Consider the following 16,678-nt stretch of genomic DNA (forward strand, 5'->3'; position numbering starts at 1 on the left):
AATGTTTAGGTTTCGTTCGTGTTTACCACATTTGTATAAATAAATGATATGGGTTTAACTTTTGTCCGAAGACACAAGCCGTAATGAAAACAACATTTAAGAAAGTTCAGATTCAAACAATAATGTCATGCTCGTTCGCGTAGCATACACAGGAAGTCCGCTAACCTGTTTTCCGGGGTTGGTCATGTGATGCTCCCTTTCGCGCAAATTTAGCATTAGGTGGCCACAAATTCGAATTTTGTGCGCTTCTTATAACTGTATTGTGACCAGATTTTGTAAATGTTTCCCTTGATGTGATGTCTGTGGCTCCATATGTACCTGCGAAATTAAATTCAGGGTAAAATATAGCAATGTAATCAACGCGCTCATACACTAAACGTCCCCTTTTTACGTACGTCACTTCCGCCTTCCTTTCTGGGGTCCATCTTGCTTCCCGCATGTGTTTGCTGTTAGTTTACAGGTGAGTGCGGGGCTTTTTCACGACTTCTTTCGCCGCGCCGAGTGTTAACACAACGTCTCCTCCTCTGTCCGGATATGTGGAATGCGGCTCGAGAGCGGACGGAGAGTTTGTAGCCGCCTGTTGCGCGTCGCTCGGCGGGGCGGCTGTAAGCTAACATGCTATCTAACGTTAGCCGGCGAGTTTTGGCCTCCAAAACTCAGCCACACCTTTTTATTTAAAATGATCAACCTTAGCATGTCGGACCCTGAAGTTTACCTCCCGACTTTAGTAATTTATCAATTCACACAAACTGTTGTGAATTAGTCTTTTTTTGTTGCTTCTAGTGGTGCCTCGTTAGCTTCCAAGCTAAGGTGAAAGTTGCTGTTCTTAAAGCTAACGTTCTCGTATCAATAAAGTTGTCATTTGAATTTGGCACGAAAGTTGGTGTTGATAAAGTTGTAAATGTTAGACTGACTTGGCTAATCTTAAAATAACTCGTTTGTTTCCTTTATGTCTCGGTTGATATGAATGAAACACGAACTCGCACTCTCAATCAGCTCGGCAGTCATGAAAAATAGTTTTGAGAAAATTTTAATCGGTACTTTTTTAAGGTGTATATTTTTTTGTACAAGGTATGTTTTCTAGAAAATAGTTGATATAAAAGTTTGAGAATTTTTTTTCTAGCAAAAAGGTATTCTACAAAAACAGAAAATTTGTAATTTCATGCATGAGAATAAAGTTGTCTATTTTCAAGAAATGTTTTTTTTTATGAAAAGCGGTTTAAAAAAAGTGGTATATTGAGGTAAAAACAAGTTGTATGTTTTTGAGAAAAACATTTTCTAATTTAAATGTGTATGTATCTAGGAGAGGTGGCTGTGGAGTTTTTGACCAGCTTGTTCAATAGAATTCTAGTGCGTGAGAAGATGCCTGAGGAATGGAGGAAAAGTGTACTGGTGCCCATTTTTAAGAACAAAGGTGATGTGCAGAGCTGTGGCAACTATAGAGGAATAAAGTTGATGAGCCACACAATGAAGTTATGGGAAAGAGTAGTGGAGGCTAGACTCAGGACAGAAGTGAGTATTTGCGAGCAACAGTATGGTTTCATGCCTAGAAAGAGTACCACAGATGCATTATTTGCCTTGAGGATGTTGATGGAAAAGTACAGAGAAGGTCAGAAGGAGCTACATTGTGTCTTTGTAGATCTAGAGAAAGCCTATGACAGAGTACCCAGAGAGGAACTGTGGTACTGCATGCGGAAGTCTGGAGTGGCAGAGAAGTATGTTAGAATAATACAGGACATGTACGAGGGCAGCAGAACAGCGGTGAGGTGTGCTGTCGGTGTGACAGAAGAATTTAAGGTGGACGTGGGACTGCATCAGGGATCAGCCCTGAGCCCCTTCCTTTTTGCAGTGGTGATGGATAGGCTGACAGATGAGGTTAGACTGGAATCCCCGTGGACCATGATGTTTGCAGATGACATTGTGATCTGCAGTGAAAGCAGGGAGCAGCTGGAGGAACAGTTAGAAAGATGGAGGCATGCACTGGAAAGAAGAGGAATGAAGATTAGCCGAAGTAAAACAGAATATATGTGCATGAATGAGAGGGGTGGTGGGGGAAGAATGAGGCTACAGGGAGAAGAGATGGCAAGGGTAGAGGACTTTAAATACTTGGGGTCAACCGTCCAGAGCAATGGTGAGTGTGGTCAGGAAGTGAAGAAACGGGTCCAAGCAGGTTGGAACGGGTGGAGGAAGGTGTCAGGTGTGTTATGTGACAGAAGAGTCTCTGCTAGGATGAAGGGCAAAGTTTATAAAACAGTGGTGAGGCCAGCCATGATGTATGGATTAGAGACAGTGGCACTGAAGAGAAAACAGGAAGCAGAGCTGGAGGTGGCGGAAATGAAGATGTTGAGGTTCGCTCTCGGAGTGACCAGGTTGGATAAAATTAGAAATGAGCTCATCAGAGGGACAGCCAAGGTTCGATGTTTTGGAGACAAAGTTAGAGAGAGCAGACTTCAATGGTTTGGACACGTCCAGAGGAGAGAGAGTGAGTATATTGGTAGAAGGATGATGACGATGGAGCTGCCAGGCAAGAGAGCTAGAGGAAGACCAAAGAGAAGGTTGATGGATGTCGTGAGGGAAGACATGATGGCAGTTGGTGTTCGAGAGGAGGATGCAGGAGATAGGCTCTCATGGAAAGGATGACGCGCTGTGGCGACCCCTAACGGGACAAGCCGAAAGGAAAAGAAGAAGAAATGTGTATGTTTTCAGTGCTAAAAAGTTGTTTTCAAGAAGGTTGTTTGATACAAAAAAATGTTTTCTAAAAAAGGGTGTATTTTCTAGAAGAAGCTGTATCTTTTATAGGAAAAAAGTATTTAAAAAAACAAAACAAAACTGAGCATTATTCATCACCATTTTGACAGTGTAGCACATGTTGGCATTGTCTGTTAATATGACCTAAAGACAAATGTGTGGTTGGGTTATTAAACTCTCCCGCTGCCAACTGCTGTGTTAACTAATTTGTTGTGTTCCCCCCGCAGATGAAAGAAACAATAATGAATCAAGAGAAATTAGCTAAACTGCAGGCGCAGGTCCGCATCGGAGGAAAGGTAAGTGACACAAAAGAAACACAGTTGTTTAAATGCCAGGTTTATGTGATATGATAAAATGCCAGGCAAAGCCTACTGGAACCTCTTAAGCTTATTTGGGGTTAACCAGATGCACTTCACATGATGGTAGGTGTGTGCCGACTCCCATTTCACCAGTTTGAATGTGATTGGTGAATCGTCAACACGGCCAGGTCCTAGTTAGGAGGGTGTGCACAATTTTTTTCCACTTGAGCTGTACAGGTCACATAAATGGCGGAAACTTTTTTGAAATGTTGACAAAAAGCTGGTATTTGAACAGGGGTGTGCAGACTTTTCCTACCCGCTGTACGTGTGCAATGTCTGCGTTGTTTTTAGGGCAGCGCTCGGCGAAAGAAGAAGGTGGTGCACCGGACGGCCACGGCGGACGACAAGAAGCTGCAGTTCTCCTTGAAGAAACTCGGCGTCAACAACATCTCCGGCATCGAGGAGGTACGAGCCCTGCCTGACCCTTGACCCCAGAGCGAGCGACCGACTGACTTATGGTGTTTTGGCTCGGGCAGGTGAACATGTTCACCAACCAGGGCACGGTGATCCACTTCAACAACCCCAAAGTGCAGGCGTCGCTGGCCGCCAACACCTTCACGGTGACGGGCCACGCCGAGACCAAGCAGCTCACAGAGATGCTGCCCGGCATCCTCAACCAGCTCGGCGCCGACAGCCTCACCAGCCTCAGGAGGCTCGCCGAGGCCTTGCCCAGACAAGGTGCACCGGGTCAAGCGGGAGCCTTTTGATCCCGTGACACATTCTGAGCTGTTTTCGGATAAGTTGAGGAAATATTAAGAGACTTTGGAGGAAAAGGTCACATTTTCAAACATGTATATTTTATTTAGGTTAAGGTGTCTTTTTTTTTTTTTTTTCCCAAAAGAAAATATTTTTTTTTCGGGTGAAAAAGCACTGGGCCGGCACGATGGATGACTGGTTACCCCATCTGCCTCACAGTTCTGGGGACCGGGGTTCAAATCCCGGCCCCGCCTGTGTGGAGGTTGCATGTTCTCCCCCTGCCTGCGTGGGTTTTCTCCCACATCCCATAAACATGCATGCTAGGTTGATTGAAGACTCTAAATTGCCCGTAGGTGTGACTGTGAGTGCCAATGGTTGTTTATTTCTATGTGCCCTGCGATTGGCTGGCGACCGGTTTAGGGTGTACCCCGCCTCTCGCCCGAAGATAGCTGGGAGAGGCTCCAGCAGCCCGCGACCCGCGTGCCAACCGGTAAAGACAATGGATGGATGGAAAAAACAGAAAAAGGCGGTGTTTTTAATGTCATTTTCGAGGAAGATGTCTAAGCGTGTATTTATAAGTCAAAGACATTTTTGAGATGTTTTGAGAGGGAAAAGTTCATTTTTGAGAATTCTATATATGAGAAAAAAAGTAGTATATTATCAAGAGAAAAAAATTCCAATTAAAAACGCACATCGAGAAGTCATTTTTGTAGGAAACAGTTAAACATTTCTAAGGGGGGTGGTTTTCAACCACTGAGGCATTTTGTGTGCCCCGCCCCAAGCTGTGAGTATTTAGAGGCTAAAGTATATTTTCGAGGAAAAAAAATCAGATTTTCAACAAAAAAGGGCATATTCCATTGACAGCATGCAACGTTCCTAAGCTGCAAACTGTTTTCTGCGATGATAAAATATTTATCAATACTAAAAATCCATAACATTATTTGCTGTGTTTTTTTAAGTTCAATGGTTTGAAAGACTAACTGATTGAAAGAGGAAAGAGAAACACTAATATTTTGAATAAATACTAAATGGAAACTTGTTCTTTTTCTGCAGCCACAGACGGCAAAGCGCCCATCGCCACCGTAGAAGATGATGACGACGAAGTACCAGGTCAGTTCCAGTGATGATTAATGGCGTTTTTTTTAATATATATATATATATATGATGACTTCAAGTAACCTCTGCCCAAAACATGTCCGGCACTTGTTCAGAACTTCTCACCAGCAGTTCCACTCCAGTCCTTTGGGTGCCACTAATGTGTGTGGGGGAAAATATTGTTGTGTGTTTGACAAATTGCCTCGCTTCTTCACATTAGAAAGTTTGTTTAAAAACAGCCCAGTTTCTTGAGGAAAAATATTTTTCAATTACAAAGGTAATATTAGATTTCTTTAGTTGTTTTTTGGGGAAAAAATATGCATATTTGATTAGTCATTTTGGAGGCAAAAATATGCTTTTTTGTTGTTTTTTTGTTGTTTTTTTCCTTAAAGATTTGTATATATTTGAGAGAAATGTACATTTTTGAGGGAAAGAAAATAGAATAAAAGCTTAGTCTTTTAAAAAATATTTTTGGGGAAAAAATATTATTTTATTTTAGTTCTAGGTGTTTTTCCTGACTTCACCGCTTTTTATTTTTCTTGGTGTGCTTTCAGATCTGGTGGAGAACTTTGACGAGGCTTCCAAGGATGAAGCAAACTAGAGGACCAAGTGGGGACCGATACGTCCGAGTCACAATGATTGTGTGTAAGATATTTTTCCTCCGCGTTATTGTTCATACGTGGCCTCCTTAAAAAAAGTGTCTCTGCAATAATTTAAAAAAAAAAAAAAAGTGTAGCTGCTGTCAATCATGTTCAACTTTTCTTTTTGATTTTTTTAACAACCATGCAGACTTACAGTAAATGAGCTTTTTTACATTTGTTTGTTCTTGCAATGATGTGCAGTACTGTTGTTTAGAGTGGAAGAATAAAAGAAAGATGGAGTGGAAATGAAAACATCACAAAAGCAACCTTGTGGACTTGCACACGTTTATGAACAAACTATTTTGGCTTGGAAACCACATTCAAATCAACACAAATATTAAATAAGATGAGCACAATAAATACAAGGGGAGGGACGTCATCCCTCAAATGTGCACATGCCAGGTAACGAAATAAAAAAATTGAATTTTTATTTTATTACATTTTACATATTTGTAAACAAAATTTTATAAAACAATTATTTTGTAATTAGCTGGAATTGAAAGTATTTTTTAATTCTCAATCGTTTTGAGGAAAACTAAAGTTTTATATTTTAGGCATGTTCGATACCACTACAAGTATTCACTCTTGAGTACTCACTGATACTGAGTACGGATGCCACTACTACATTAAATTTCCATTAACACAATGACAGATTTTTTTTCTTTCTTTCTGATGCGTCAAACTGCCAGTGTAGCGCCAACTACTGTTGAGGAGGAGTTCTTGTCAGATTTTTTTTGGTGCCCACAGTATCGGCAGCCTTCACGACTATGACACTATTTTCAGAAGAAAAAAGTATTTCCTGGGGGAAAAACACTGGATTAAAACATCTTTTCGAGCAAAAAGTTACATTGGCAGAATAAAAATGTGAAAATTTCAAGGCAAAACGATGGATATTTTTGGGAAATAAAGACGAGTCAAATAAGTAGAAAAAGGAGGGACTTCATGCCTACTAAAAAGATCATTGTAATTTTATTTTTAACTACAAATTTACTTGATTTGTATTTTTTTATAAATCAAAATGTAACATTGTTCCAATTTAAATTCACATTTAAATGAGTATAATTTAAAAAAACTAATTGTGACAAACTCAATCATAAATTAAAATGTAAGTTTCTTTTTCAATTAAATAAAAAAAATTACAACTGAATGTACAAGAAATACAATAACATTTAAATTAGAATTAAATAAAACATTTAAAATGAGTAATACATCAAAAGACAAATAAATAACACGGTGACGATTGCTGGTGAGGGGTTTACCTGCACTCACAGGAAATGTTTTTTTCCCTTCCTTTTTCTTTAACAGCAAAAAATACAAATGTGCTAAAATGACATGCAAGCAGCACAAGCGAACCAAATGCAGCATGTTGGTGGACATCCATGATGACATCACTCTCGGATGCCCATCAGCAACCTCAGCAGGTGCGCTTCCATCACCTGTTGAACTGCGCGTACACACACACAGAATATAGCTGCCCTGAAATATTCTATTTTTTTTTTTAAAGAACTTTTTGAACAGATAAAAAAATTCAACAACACCGGTAGTTATAACGAAACAAAAAACAAATAGAAGGCAGCAGTAAATTTTGCCCTTTGATAGCAATGTACGTGTTCAATAGGAGTAGGAAGTACAAAAATAAATAAAATTATTTGTTGGGTCCAACCCCAAACCCGAGTTTTGACTTTTTCTTTGTCTTTTTGCCGACGATGGCCAAACGGCGTACGTACCGTTGCGATGTCCCATGGCCACGGCCATGTCCATGGCGTTGAAACCAGAGTCGGACTCCACGGTGGGATCGGCGCCGCTTTCTGCAAATTCACAATTCAAAACCATAATTACTGTAATTTGTCATGTATAATGCGCATTTTTTACCCTAAAAAATGGTCAATAGTGCGCATTTTATAAATGTATGCCGCCATCTAGAGGTTATGAAAAAGCTGTACACTTTCATTCCACTATGCCACCGCCCCCAATCTTTAATTGACGTCTCCATGAAATGACATCGAGGGGCTCATTTCTGCAAACATTTGTCGCTCAAGGATCGAGGAGGTTGCACATAAAGAAATGAGATTCAGCCAGCCTGTGTGTGTGTGTGTGTGCTCACCTAGCAGGAGCTCCACGCAGCGAATGTGATTGCCGTGGACGGCGTAAAGCAGTGGGGCTCCTCCGTTCTGAAAGCAGTAACATGAGCCTCAGGAACTTCCTCAAATAGCACCTTTGAGTTCTTTGTCTTTGTGTGTTTATTTTATTTTTTTACATTTTGTTTGCGTTTTTTGTGTTAGTGTTTTTGTCTCTCAATTTTGTTGTTAATTTTTTTAACCTAAATTTTAATCTATTTAAATGTTTAATTTGATTTGTTAATTTCATCAGAAAAAGTACATTTTATTTTAATTACATGTGTGATTAAAATTTGAATTTAACACAAATAAAACTCAACACTACCGCAATACAACAACAAAAAAACATTAACAGAGAAAACATGAACTTAAAAACAACCTTTTTTTGGTCAAATGAAATAAATGTACATTTTTGTTTTAAGTACATTTTAATTTTAAATACAAATGTCAATTGAAATTCTATTCAATGATTAGCATTTGAAATTAAAATTGTAATTACATTTTATATTTTGTCTTAAAATAAAATACCTTTTTATTCGTACTGTAAAATGTATTGTAAACTGTAGTTTAAAATTTAATGTAAGCGTAAATAGTGTAAATTAAAGTAATACTTTAATTAAATGAAGTAAAAAAGAATTACAATGAAAATACAACCATTTTTTAATGATTAAATTAACCTATTAATCATAAATATAAACATTTGTTAAATTACAATAATTGATTACAAATGTAATTACAATAACAATAAAAATTTTATTAACATTAAAATGTAAGAAAATTATAAATTAAGTACAAAAAAAACAAAACTAATTTTTCCCTTTTGAAAAAATGGACTGAAGTGAAAAGTGTTTGTCGTCTTTTCTCTGTGTGAATGTTTTTCTGTTGCTGTGTTAGCGTTGTGTTCATTGTGCAGCTGTGTGTGTTGTGCGCGACCGACCCAGTCGTACTCGTTGACGTCGACGCCGCAGTCGATGAGCATCTTGACGATGTCCGTGTAGCCTTTGCTGCACGCCAGCGACAAGGCGCTCTCTCGTCCTTTGGCCAGCAGGTTGGGATCGGCGCCCTGCGCACACACAACCGCGCATCGTCATCATCACCATTATTATTATTGCATCCCTATCTGATCATTGGTATGATATTTTCTTACATTCTGGAGCAGAAACTCCACCACGGCAATCTGCCCGTGGGCCGCCGCCCACATGAGGGGAGTGAAGCCTTCCTCGTCCTGCACGTTGATTACCGTCTCTTTAAGAAAACAAACGCGACACACGTGACAAGAAGACGTTATCAGATATTTTTGGAACAGACGGACGACTTTTCCAGACCGCACGGAGTGCGTGCGCACCTTGTTCTATTCTGCTGGCCAGAAAGACCATTTCCCCTTGAGCTGCCAGCTGATGGATGGATAAAGCTGTCAAGACAAATCCAAAGAAGCACTGCTCGTTACTATTGCAAACCGGAGGTTACGTAGTGCGGCGGCTTTGCGTTTTTGAGCGCTCGTACAGTGCACGAGGAGCGGCGTGGAGGAGACCTCGTTGCCGCGGTGCTTGTTGGTGAGGGTGGTGGACTGCTTGATGGGCGAGAAGTGCTTGGTGGTGGACGGCGTGTACACGTGACGCACCTGGATGCCCGCCGACGGAGACGTCTGGATGTTGCACTCCGCTGAAAACGCAACACGCACGCAATGCACACAGCAACACAACAATTGATGATGATAGCAGCTCAGTGTGTAAAATAAAAAAATGATTAAAAACTATGCATGGTAAATATTTCTTTAAAATGTATTTTATCTAGGACTCCAAGTTACGATTATTTTAATAATTGATTCAGCTGTCCCCCCCCCCCCCCCGATTAATCGATTAATTGGATTTAAAAAAATATATATATATTTCAAGGTCCATCACTTTATTTAAAAATAGGACATTATTTCATGTTGACAGTGCAGAAAATGGACTAATTATGGACCGTGGTCCGTAACATCTGTCAGAAAATCGGCAAAAATGTTCATCGTTCTTTTCCAAAGTGGATTTTTGCCAAAGGTCTTATTTTGATTCAACACAAACGATAATCAGCTTGCTTTCATGGAGGACTACAGAAATCGGGGAATGTTTCCTGATGAGAGGCTGAAATTCTGAGGATTGACAATTTCACATTAAACGTCTCGAAACAAGTCACCGATTCTCAAAATAGTTGTCAATGAATCATTAATTGCACCTACAACTCAATCTATTTCTTTACGTAAATAACAGTTTTTCTTCAATCACATTTCTAGCAGCAGCAATTAATTTTTTAAAAATCTCTTATTTCATACAGCTATGATTGATGGAGAAATAAATTTTATTATTTTATATGTATAATTGCATATATATATACTGTAAATACATATCTGTCAATTATTTTATATCATACACAGAATGTAAGACAATTATTAAAAATACATTTTCAAAAGACTTATGGATTACAATTTGTTCAATATTTTTTTACATTCTGTTTATACAAATTTATGTTAAATACACAAAATGTTGACAAAAACAAAAAAATGATTACATACATTACTGTTACTTTTACAATGTTTAATTTGTGTGTACATTTATTTACATCAACTCCATTGTTTATCTCAAACTCAAGGTTTATAGATGAACTGTTAAAATCAAGGAAATATAATTTAGTTATGCAGTGAAGACAAATGACAATGATAATGTAAAATTACATGACGTAAACATTTTTTATCTTTAAACATTTGTTATTGTATTTTCTTATTTGCTTTGTAGCTTTGCAATTCTAAATCATTTACACAAAATGTCAACAAAATACAATAACGAAAATTGGTTGTACATTTTCCAATTATTTTTCACGTTGTGTATACGATATACACAAATATATTGTTGTTGTTTTTTTTTTACATTTTGTCTACAGTGTACTTAATGTTGTAATGTCTACGCATGTATGTTAAGTGTTAACCTTTGAAAAGCACGGAGGCGACCTCCAGGTCGGAGTTGACCTGGTCTTGGATGTTCTTGCTGTCCTCCTCGTTGAGCGACTTGACGAACCGGGAGCAAACGTTCATGTCGAAGCGGTTGGGCAGGATGAACTTGATGCCCATGGCCACGTTGGGGTTGCCCGCCTCGTCGGCGCCGCTCGCCGGCATCCCCTGCTCTGTTTTGATGGCGCCCAGGTGGGGCAAGACGCCGCCGCCGCCGCCGACGGCCAGGCCCTCCATGTCGTCGGACATGCAACCGGGGGTCCCCGCGGACCCCGAGCCGGACACGATGTCCATTTCTCGGTCACCGACTCCAGATAGCGCCGTTGTCAACACAGACGATAAACACAACAAAAGCTATGTCATATCGTCTCTAAATAAACAACTCGACGGTCCGGTTGGTGACTGAGCTGTAAAATAATGCCAGAAAAATAGGAAACATATAAAACTGATGTTAAAAGCACTTTAAAAAATCAAATATGTCCGACGAGTTTCAAGACGAAATACCGCTATATTATTGACGACCCCATTTTGTTTATTGGACTTCTTCGTTTGCCAACAACGTTCACGCGTGAAAGAGCGCCCTCCACCGACCGAGAGGATGAACTACAGGACAAATGCTCTTTTCAAGGAAAGTTTTTTTTTAAATGAGATTCATTACTGTTTAAACATGTTTGAAAATATTAGAAAATATACATCTTTTTGATTTAATATAAAATGCACTGATAACTTCTCAATGTACATATTACATTTAATACAGTACATTACTGTGGCTTAATTAAACTATTAATTACTTACATATAGTCTGTACCAGGGTGTTTAAACGTTTTACACGATGTATCACCTAAAATATATATATATACTTAGCTCTAAGTACCACCATCATGGACAACAATAAAACACAGTAGAAAGGTATTTTTAATACTACTGTAAGCCACTGCAATGAATAAATGTTTTAAAGTCGCTTTACAGTTTGATATTTATTTCAGTGATACTGTCACGTACCACTAGAGGGAGACTTCATTTAGTGAATATTGCAGTATATTTTGAACTGTAGTTCAATTGTATTGAACTTTTAAGTACAATACATTCGAATTTAATATTGCATTCAAAATTATACACATTACACACATAATTCAAAACATTTTTAAAACGGAAGCCAGACAATCAGTAACATGTTAAACTCTCAAACCAAAAAAAGCAGTTTATTTATGTTCTTCATTTAATGTTTTGGCTCCTCCTGTGTACTATTTTGGTGTCTGTTTTGTGTTTGTTTGTTTGTAAATTGAATATGTTCAATAAAGGTTTGTGTGAGGGAAAAAAGGCCAGACTTCCGGTGCGGGCGAATGTCGTCGATTGTGCGTAACTATTCTAAACCGCGGCAGGGTTTTGGACGAAGAAGAAGCAGCAGAAGAAGAAGTCAGCGGATTCCAGCGTGATGAGGGGCCGCGTCGTGCTGTCGGTGCCGCCGCTGCTGCTGCTGTGCTCGGCCAGCTCGGCGGCCATTGAGCCCATCAGCACCAGCATTGCGGTGGGCATGGCGGCCGCTTTGACGGGATTCTTAGCCAGCTACCAGAATATTTTTTACTACTTCCACGAGTGCTGCCGGCCCGAGTGGATCGCCTTCAACAGAACAGGTGACACCAACACATATATTTATCTCGTTTTAATGTATAAAGTGTGTATAATGTCCTTACACTTGACCAACAAGTTAACTTTGCAAACATTTTTTTTAACGTGGATGAGCCTTGGATTGTTGTTTTGTCGCGAGTTGATGACGTACACGGAAGTGTCTCGCTGGAAAGCGAAAAGCTACTTTCCCTCCCTTCCTGTTTCGTTTTACCTTATGTTCGTTTTTGGAGCACACAAAGTGTTGAAATTCGGCGTTCGACGATGAAAGCCACCCGCGTATGTTTGTGGCTGCACGCTTTCTCCACCGTCGTTGTCCTGGTCGGCGCCTTTGACCCCATTACGACTTCAGTGGTGATCGGCATTGGCGCCGCGTTGAGTCGATCCATTTATAACTATTTACACGAAAGCTGCGACCAAAAATGGGTCGCCTTCAACTCCACAGGTGAGACGCACCTTTGCTATTATTATCGTGATTATCTTTTGCAATCAACATCAGGATACACAAACACAGCAAGTGTCGTCCGGGCGAGATAAGGCAAAAATACAATACACAAAGGGCACACATGACATACAACACAGACAAAAAAAAACAGTAACACGAAAAACGAAAAACAAAAACGCAAAATGAACACAAAAACATTTTAAAAAACCCAAAAACTACAGAAGCATATACAACACTAATACAGAAAAAAGTGTAGCACACAAATACTACGCTAGGAAAATGATAAAAAAGACAACACACACAAAACATGAAACACTCACACACACAAAAAAAGCAACAAAAACGGCGTTAAAAGTCCCATAACCAAACAGGCACGAAAAACGCAATATGCACTAACACCAAAAACACAAACAAACATACACATAACACACGAATCACAAACACAAAACAAAGTCACTAACACTACAACAAAACAAAGCACTGACTCAAAAACAATACTTACAAACGCAATATAAAAAGTGGACCAAATCTAAACTTAAATTACTAACACACACAAATACAATACTGTACTAAAAATAAAACACTAACACAAAAACATAAAGCAAGAACATAAACGTGCACACAAGTGGCGAAAATTGGCATGTGCGACCACACAGGGTGTCACACTAGGGAAGTGGCATGCCAAACACGCCCCTCCCGCCCCGTTGATATTTACCAAGTATTAAAATGTTATTTAAATGTGGCGCCCACTTAGAATTTGGAGCGGCAGTGAACGATAACAATTTTTCGCAAGCACCCCCTGATCTGTTCGAAATGCTTTGACGTCATCTCTGTGCGAGTCTTCTTGGCGGTGGGGTTGTTAATTCTCGTGCATATTGGCGTGGACTAATCAGCGTGGTGCGGGCAGGTCTGGAGGAGGACCTCGGCAACAAGCTGTTCGGGCAGCACTTGGCGTCGCACATCATCGCCAAGGCGGTGAGCGGCTTCATGAACAACGCCAACCCCAAGAAGCCGCTGGTGCTGTCCCTGCACGGCTGGACCGGCACGGGCAAGAACTTTGCCAGCGTGCTCATCGCGGAGAACATCTACAAGAAGGGCATGGACAGCAATTTTGTCCACGTCTTCACCGCCGAGCTCCACTTTCCGCACGCCGGACAGATGGACACCTACAAGGTACGAAGTGACGATGTGGCCGACGTTCTGAGTTGGCTTGCAAAATGTGGGGATTTTCGGAACTTGGAAACCATAGCGTAATTACGGTTTAGCGTAGCATCATTACGATTTAGCATTGTGCAATTGTAGCATTGCATAATTGTAACATTGCATTATTACGATTTAGCATTGTGCTATTGTAGCATTGCATAATTACGATTTAGCATTGTGCAATTGTAGTACTGCATAATTATGGTTTAGCATAACATAATTACAATTTAGCATTCCTTAATTATGACTTAATTTTTAAAATGGACTTTTCCTATTTTTTTTGTAACTTGCGGAAACGCCGCCGAGTGAGTGAAGTGGGGGGAAATAAAGAGCAATGTAGTTCTTGTAATGCTCGCTCACGTGTGGGCAAGGAGCGCTCTCGTTGCATGGACTTGGATGGATGTTTATATTTAGTCCTTTGTGTTAAGTTACACTCAATACTTGAAATATTTCCAAGTTGGAATACAGCGTTCAAGGACAGAGCCCTGCTGAGAATAAAAAAAATCCGCTAGTAATTAACGCCCCAGTAAAAAGGTGTGTAATCGCCATTAGATGGCAGCAAATGAAGCTCCTCAACTCACTTCAACCTAGTTTTTGGGCACACAAGATGCCACAAAACAAATACTTGTATTAGACAGGGCTTTGCCCTTGAGGACAAAAAAAAAAAAGTGAATATCTCGAAAATGTTCATCTTCAATTTCCATCGAAACGTATCAGAAACTTTCTCGATATTCACCTGGAATCTTCCACCCCTGGTTCTGAGGTCGTTGTTGTCGTCGCAGACTCAACTGCAGCAGTGGATCAAAGGCAACGTGAGCGCCTGCGCTCACTCCATGTTCATCTTTGACGAAATGGACAAGATGCACCCGGGCCTGATTGACAGCATCAAGCCCTACCTGGACTACTACGACAAGGTGGACGGCGTCTCCTACCGAAAAGCCATCTTTATCTTTCTCAGGTCAGAAAATTGCTACCACAAAAGCTGTCTTAGGGCCACCCTCAAAAGAAAGGGGGGAACAAATCTGATTCTTTAAGAAAAATCATGCAATATTGTAGGAATTTTGTACCACTGAAGAAATACTTTTTAAAAAAGACAATTTTCTTTCAAGCATTTTGGTAGTATCAAATACATTTTACTGGGTGGAAAAAGAGGTAAAAATAGGGGTAATTTTACAAATGAAATGTAAACCACGGAGAGAGAAAAAAATGAAAGTATTGTGAGAAATAAAAAAAATATTCTATTGGGTAAATAAAATAAAAAAAAAAGTCCTAATTTTACAAGAAAAAAATGTAACGAGTGAAAATTATAAAGAAATCAAAAATTCAATTGAGTAGTTGAGATTATTTCAGAGACAAACATTGCAAATGTGGTTGAAAGTAAAGATTGGAACATTTTAATATATTGTAGTTAAATAAGGTTACTAAAAATTGAGCATTGGGAAAATGTTCCTTGAAAGAATATCATGAGAACTATGTGTAACATTTCGTAAATGCACATTTTCAACTGAAAATTATTGTATTGGTAACATTATTTAGCGATATTTTTCTTGTTTATTTTAAAGCCTCAACTGCGTGACCATTGTCGTAACTCGTCCGTTTGTTGCCACAGCAACGCCGGCGGCGAGAGCATCGTGCAGACGGCCTTAGATTTCTGGAACGCGGGCAGAAGTCGAGAGGAGATCGAGCTCAAGGACGTGGAGACGTCGCTCGCTCTGTCCGTCTTCAACAACAAGAGAAGTGAGTTGACAAAAAAATATTTTTGGACGATTTTCGACAGCGCTATGGTTGAGTTCTTGAAGTTAATAGTTTGGATTTTCTGCATATTTGTTTTACAAACGTGGAAGCCAAACGGAACCTGCAGTCTTTTTTTCCACTCACGTGTCCTTTTTCCTCATTGATAAACCTTTTTGAAACAGTTTCCACGTAATTCACTTAATGTTCAGAAAAGTAAAAACTATTTTGTCTTTTCAAAAGTTTTTTTTTTTTTTTTTTTTACTCTTGTAAAACTTGTGTTCTCTTGACCATGTTCCCGTGTCGCAGGCGGCCTGTGGCACACGAGCCTGATCGACAAGAACCTGGTGGACTTCTTTGTTCCCTTCCTGCCTCTGGAGTACAAGCACGTGGTTCAGTGCGCCAAGGCCGCCATGAGCGCTCAAGGCCTGGAGCCCGACGCCGTCGTGGCCGACAAGGTGGCGCGAGAACTGCTTTACTTCCCCAAATCCGAACGAGTCTTCTCCGTCAAGGGCTGCAAGACCATCGACAGCAAGTGGGAGTACTACGCATAGCGGCGGGACGGACGGCGCGTTTTTTAACATAACTGCAAACACTGAACAAAAACTGAAGTGCTGTCGGCCACACTGAACTTTAAAAATAAGTTTTTTCCTTTCATTTGAAAAGGGAATCTTGTTTTTTTTTCCATTACCATGTGATTTTTTTAAAACATGCTTTCTTTTAGCAACACATGCCTTAATTTGTCATAATTAGCATATTTCCAATTAACAAATGGACACAAGTTAATTATGTACCTACTGCCATCTAGTGGAAGAGCACTTAATTGTTCTGGCTGGCACCCTCAGGACAGTCATGCTAACCACTAGGACTCTGTACCGCCCATGTCATCAACACTAATTGTTGCTCGAGATGTTTCTTAAATCTCAATCCCAGAGTTGGTTTTCTGTACTTTGGTGCTGCTGTTTTGGTTAGCTACGAAGTGCAAATGACATCGTGACCATCATACAATATAAACCACGAGATGTTCCTCTTAA

At 39.8% G+C, this 16,678-nt stretch overlaps 3 protein-coding genes across 4 annotated transcripts; 2 read left to right on the forward strand and 1 right to left on the reverse strand.

The window, feature by feature from the left end:
- The first annotated feature begins 321 nt into the window (after positions 1-321).
- Positions 322-7,213, forward strand: btf3 (basic transcription factor 3). The gene is made up of 7 exons (XM_061800190.1): positions 322-460; positions 2,976-3,044; positions 3,399-3,512; positions 3,584-3,785; positions 4,857-4,913; positions 5,453-5,539; positions 6,845-7,213. The coding sequence occupies exons 2-6, from the start codon at positions 2,976-2,978 to the stop codon at positions 5,497-5,499; spliced, it is 489 nt and encodes a 162-aa protein (XP_061656174.1). The 5' UTR covers positions 322-460; the 3' UTR covers positions 5,500-5,539; positions 6,845-7,213.
- Positions 5,804-11,188, reverse strand: ankra2 (ankyrin repeat, family A (RFXANK-like), 2). The gene is made up of 8 exons (XM_061800189.1): positions 10,618-11,188; positions 9,160-9,318; positions 9,002-9,067; positions 8,804-8,901; positions 8,594-8,719; positions 7,644-7,710; positions 7,267-7,347; positions 5,804-6,983 (listed from the first exon to the last, which is right to left on the reverse strand). The coding sequence occupies exons 1-8, from the start codon at positions 10,931-10,933 to the stop codon at positions 6,928-6,930; spliced, it is 969 nt and encodes a 322-aa protein (XP_061656173.1). The 5' UTR covers positions 10,934-11,188; the 3' UTR covers positions 5,804-6,927.
- Positions 11,189-11,963: 775 nt separating this feature from the next.
- On the forward strand, positions 11,964-16,678 carry tor1 (torsin family 1). 2 transcript variants are annotated; one of them, XM_061747144.1, is made up of 5 exons: positions 11,964-12,273; positions 13,618-13,883; positions 14,696-14,871; positions 15,523-15,650; positions 15,954-16,678. In XM_061747144.1, the coding sequence occupies exons 1-5, from the start codon at positions 12,075-12,077 to the stop codon at positions 16,196-16,198; spliced, it is 1,014 nt and encodes a 337-aa protein (XP_061603128.1). In that variant the 5' UTR covers positions 11,964-12,074; the 3' UTR covers positions 16,199-16,678. The 2 variants fall into 2 exon arrangements, with proteins under 2 accessions (XP_061603128.1, XP_061603129.1); XM_061747145.1 differs by lacking the exon at positions 11,964-12,273 and adding an exon at positions 12,400-12,710.

This window comes from Phyllopteryx taeniolatus, chromosome 15 (genome assembly GCF_024500385.1).
Source record: "Phyllopteryx taeniolatus isolate TA_2022b chromosome 15, UOR_Ptae_1.2, whole genome shotgun sequence".
NCBI classification, from domain to species: Eukaryota; Metazoa; Chordata; class Actinopteri; order Syngnathiformes; family Syngnathidae; genus Phyllopteryx; species Phyllopteryx taeniolatus.

Coding starts and splice junctions, on each gene's coding strand:
- btf3 (XM_061800190.1), top strand. CDS start 2,976: ATGAAAGAAACAATAATGAATCAAGAGAAATTAGCTAAACTGCAGGCG. Junction 3,045..3,398: donor AGGTCCGCATCGGAGGAAAG/GTAAGTGACACA, acceptor CGTTGTTTTTAG/GGCAGCGCTCGGCGAAAGAA. Junction 4,914..5,452: donor TGATGACGACGAAGTACCAG/GTCAGTTCCAGT, acceptor GTGTGCTTTCAG/ATCTGGTGGAGAACTTTGAC.
- ankra2 (XM_061800189.1), bottom strand. CDS start 10,933: ATGGACATCGTGTCCGGCTCGGGGTCCGCGGGGACCCCCGGTTGCATG. Junction 9,319..10,617: donor CGCCTCCGTGCTTTTCAAAG/GTTAACACTTAA, acceptor TTGCGTTTTCAG/CGGAGTGCAACATCCAGACG. Junction 8,902..9,001: donor GGCCAGCAGAATAGAACAAG/GTGCGCACGCAC, acceptor GTTTTCTTAAAG/AGACGGTAATCAACGTGCAG.
- tor1 (XM_061747144.1), top strand. CDS start 12,075: ATGAGGGGCCGCGTCGTGCTGTCGGTGCCGCCGCTGCTGCTGCTGTGC. Junction 13,884..14,695: donor GACAGATGGACACCTACAAG/GTACGAAGTGAC, acceptor TTGTCGTCGCAG/ACTCAACTGCAGCAGTGGAT. Junction 14,872..15,522: donor GCCATCTTTATCTTTCTCAG/GTCAGAAAATTG, acceptor TTGTTGCCACAG/CAACGCCGGCGGCGAGAGCA.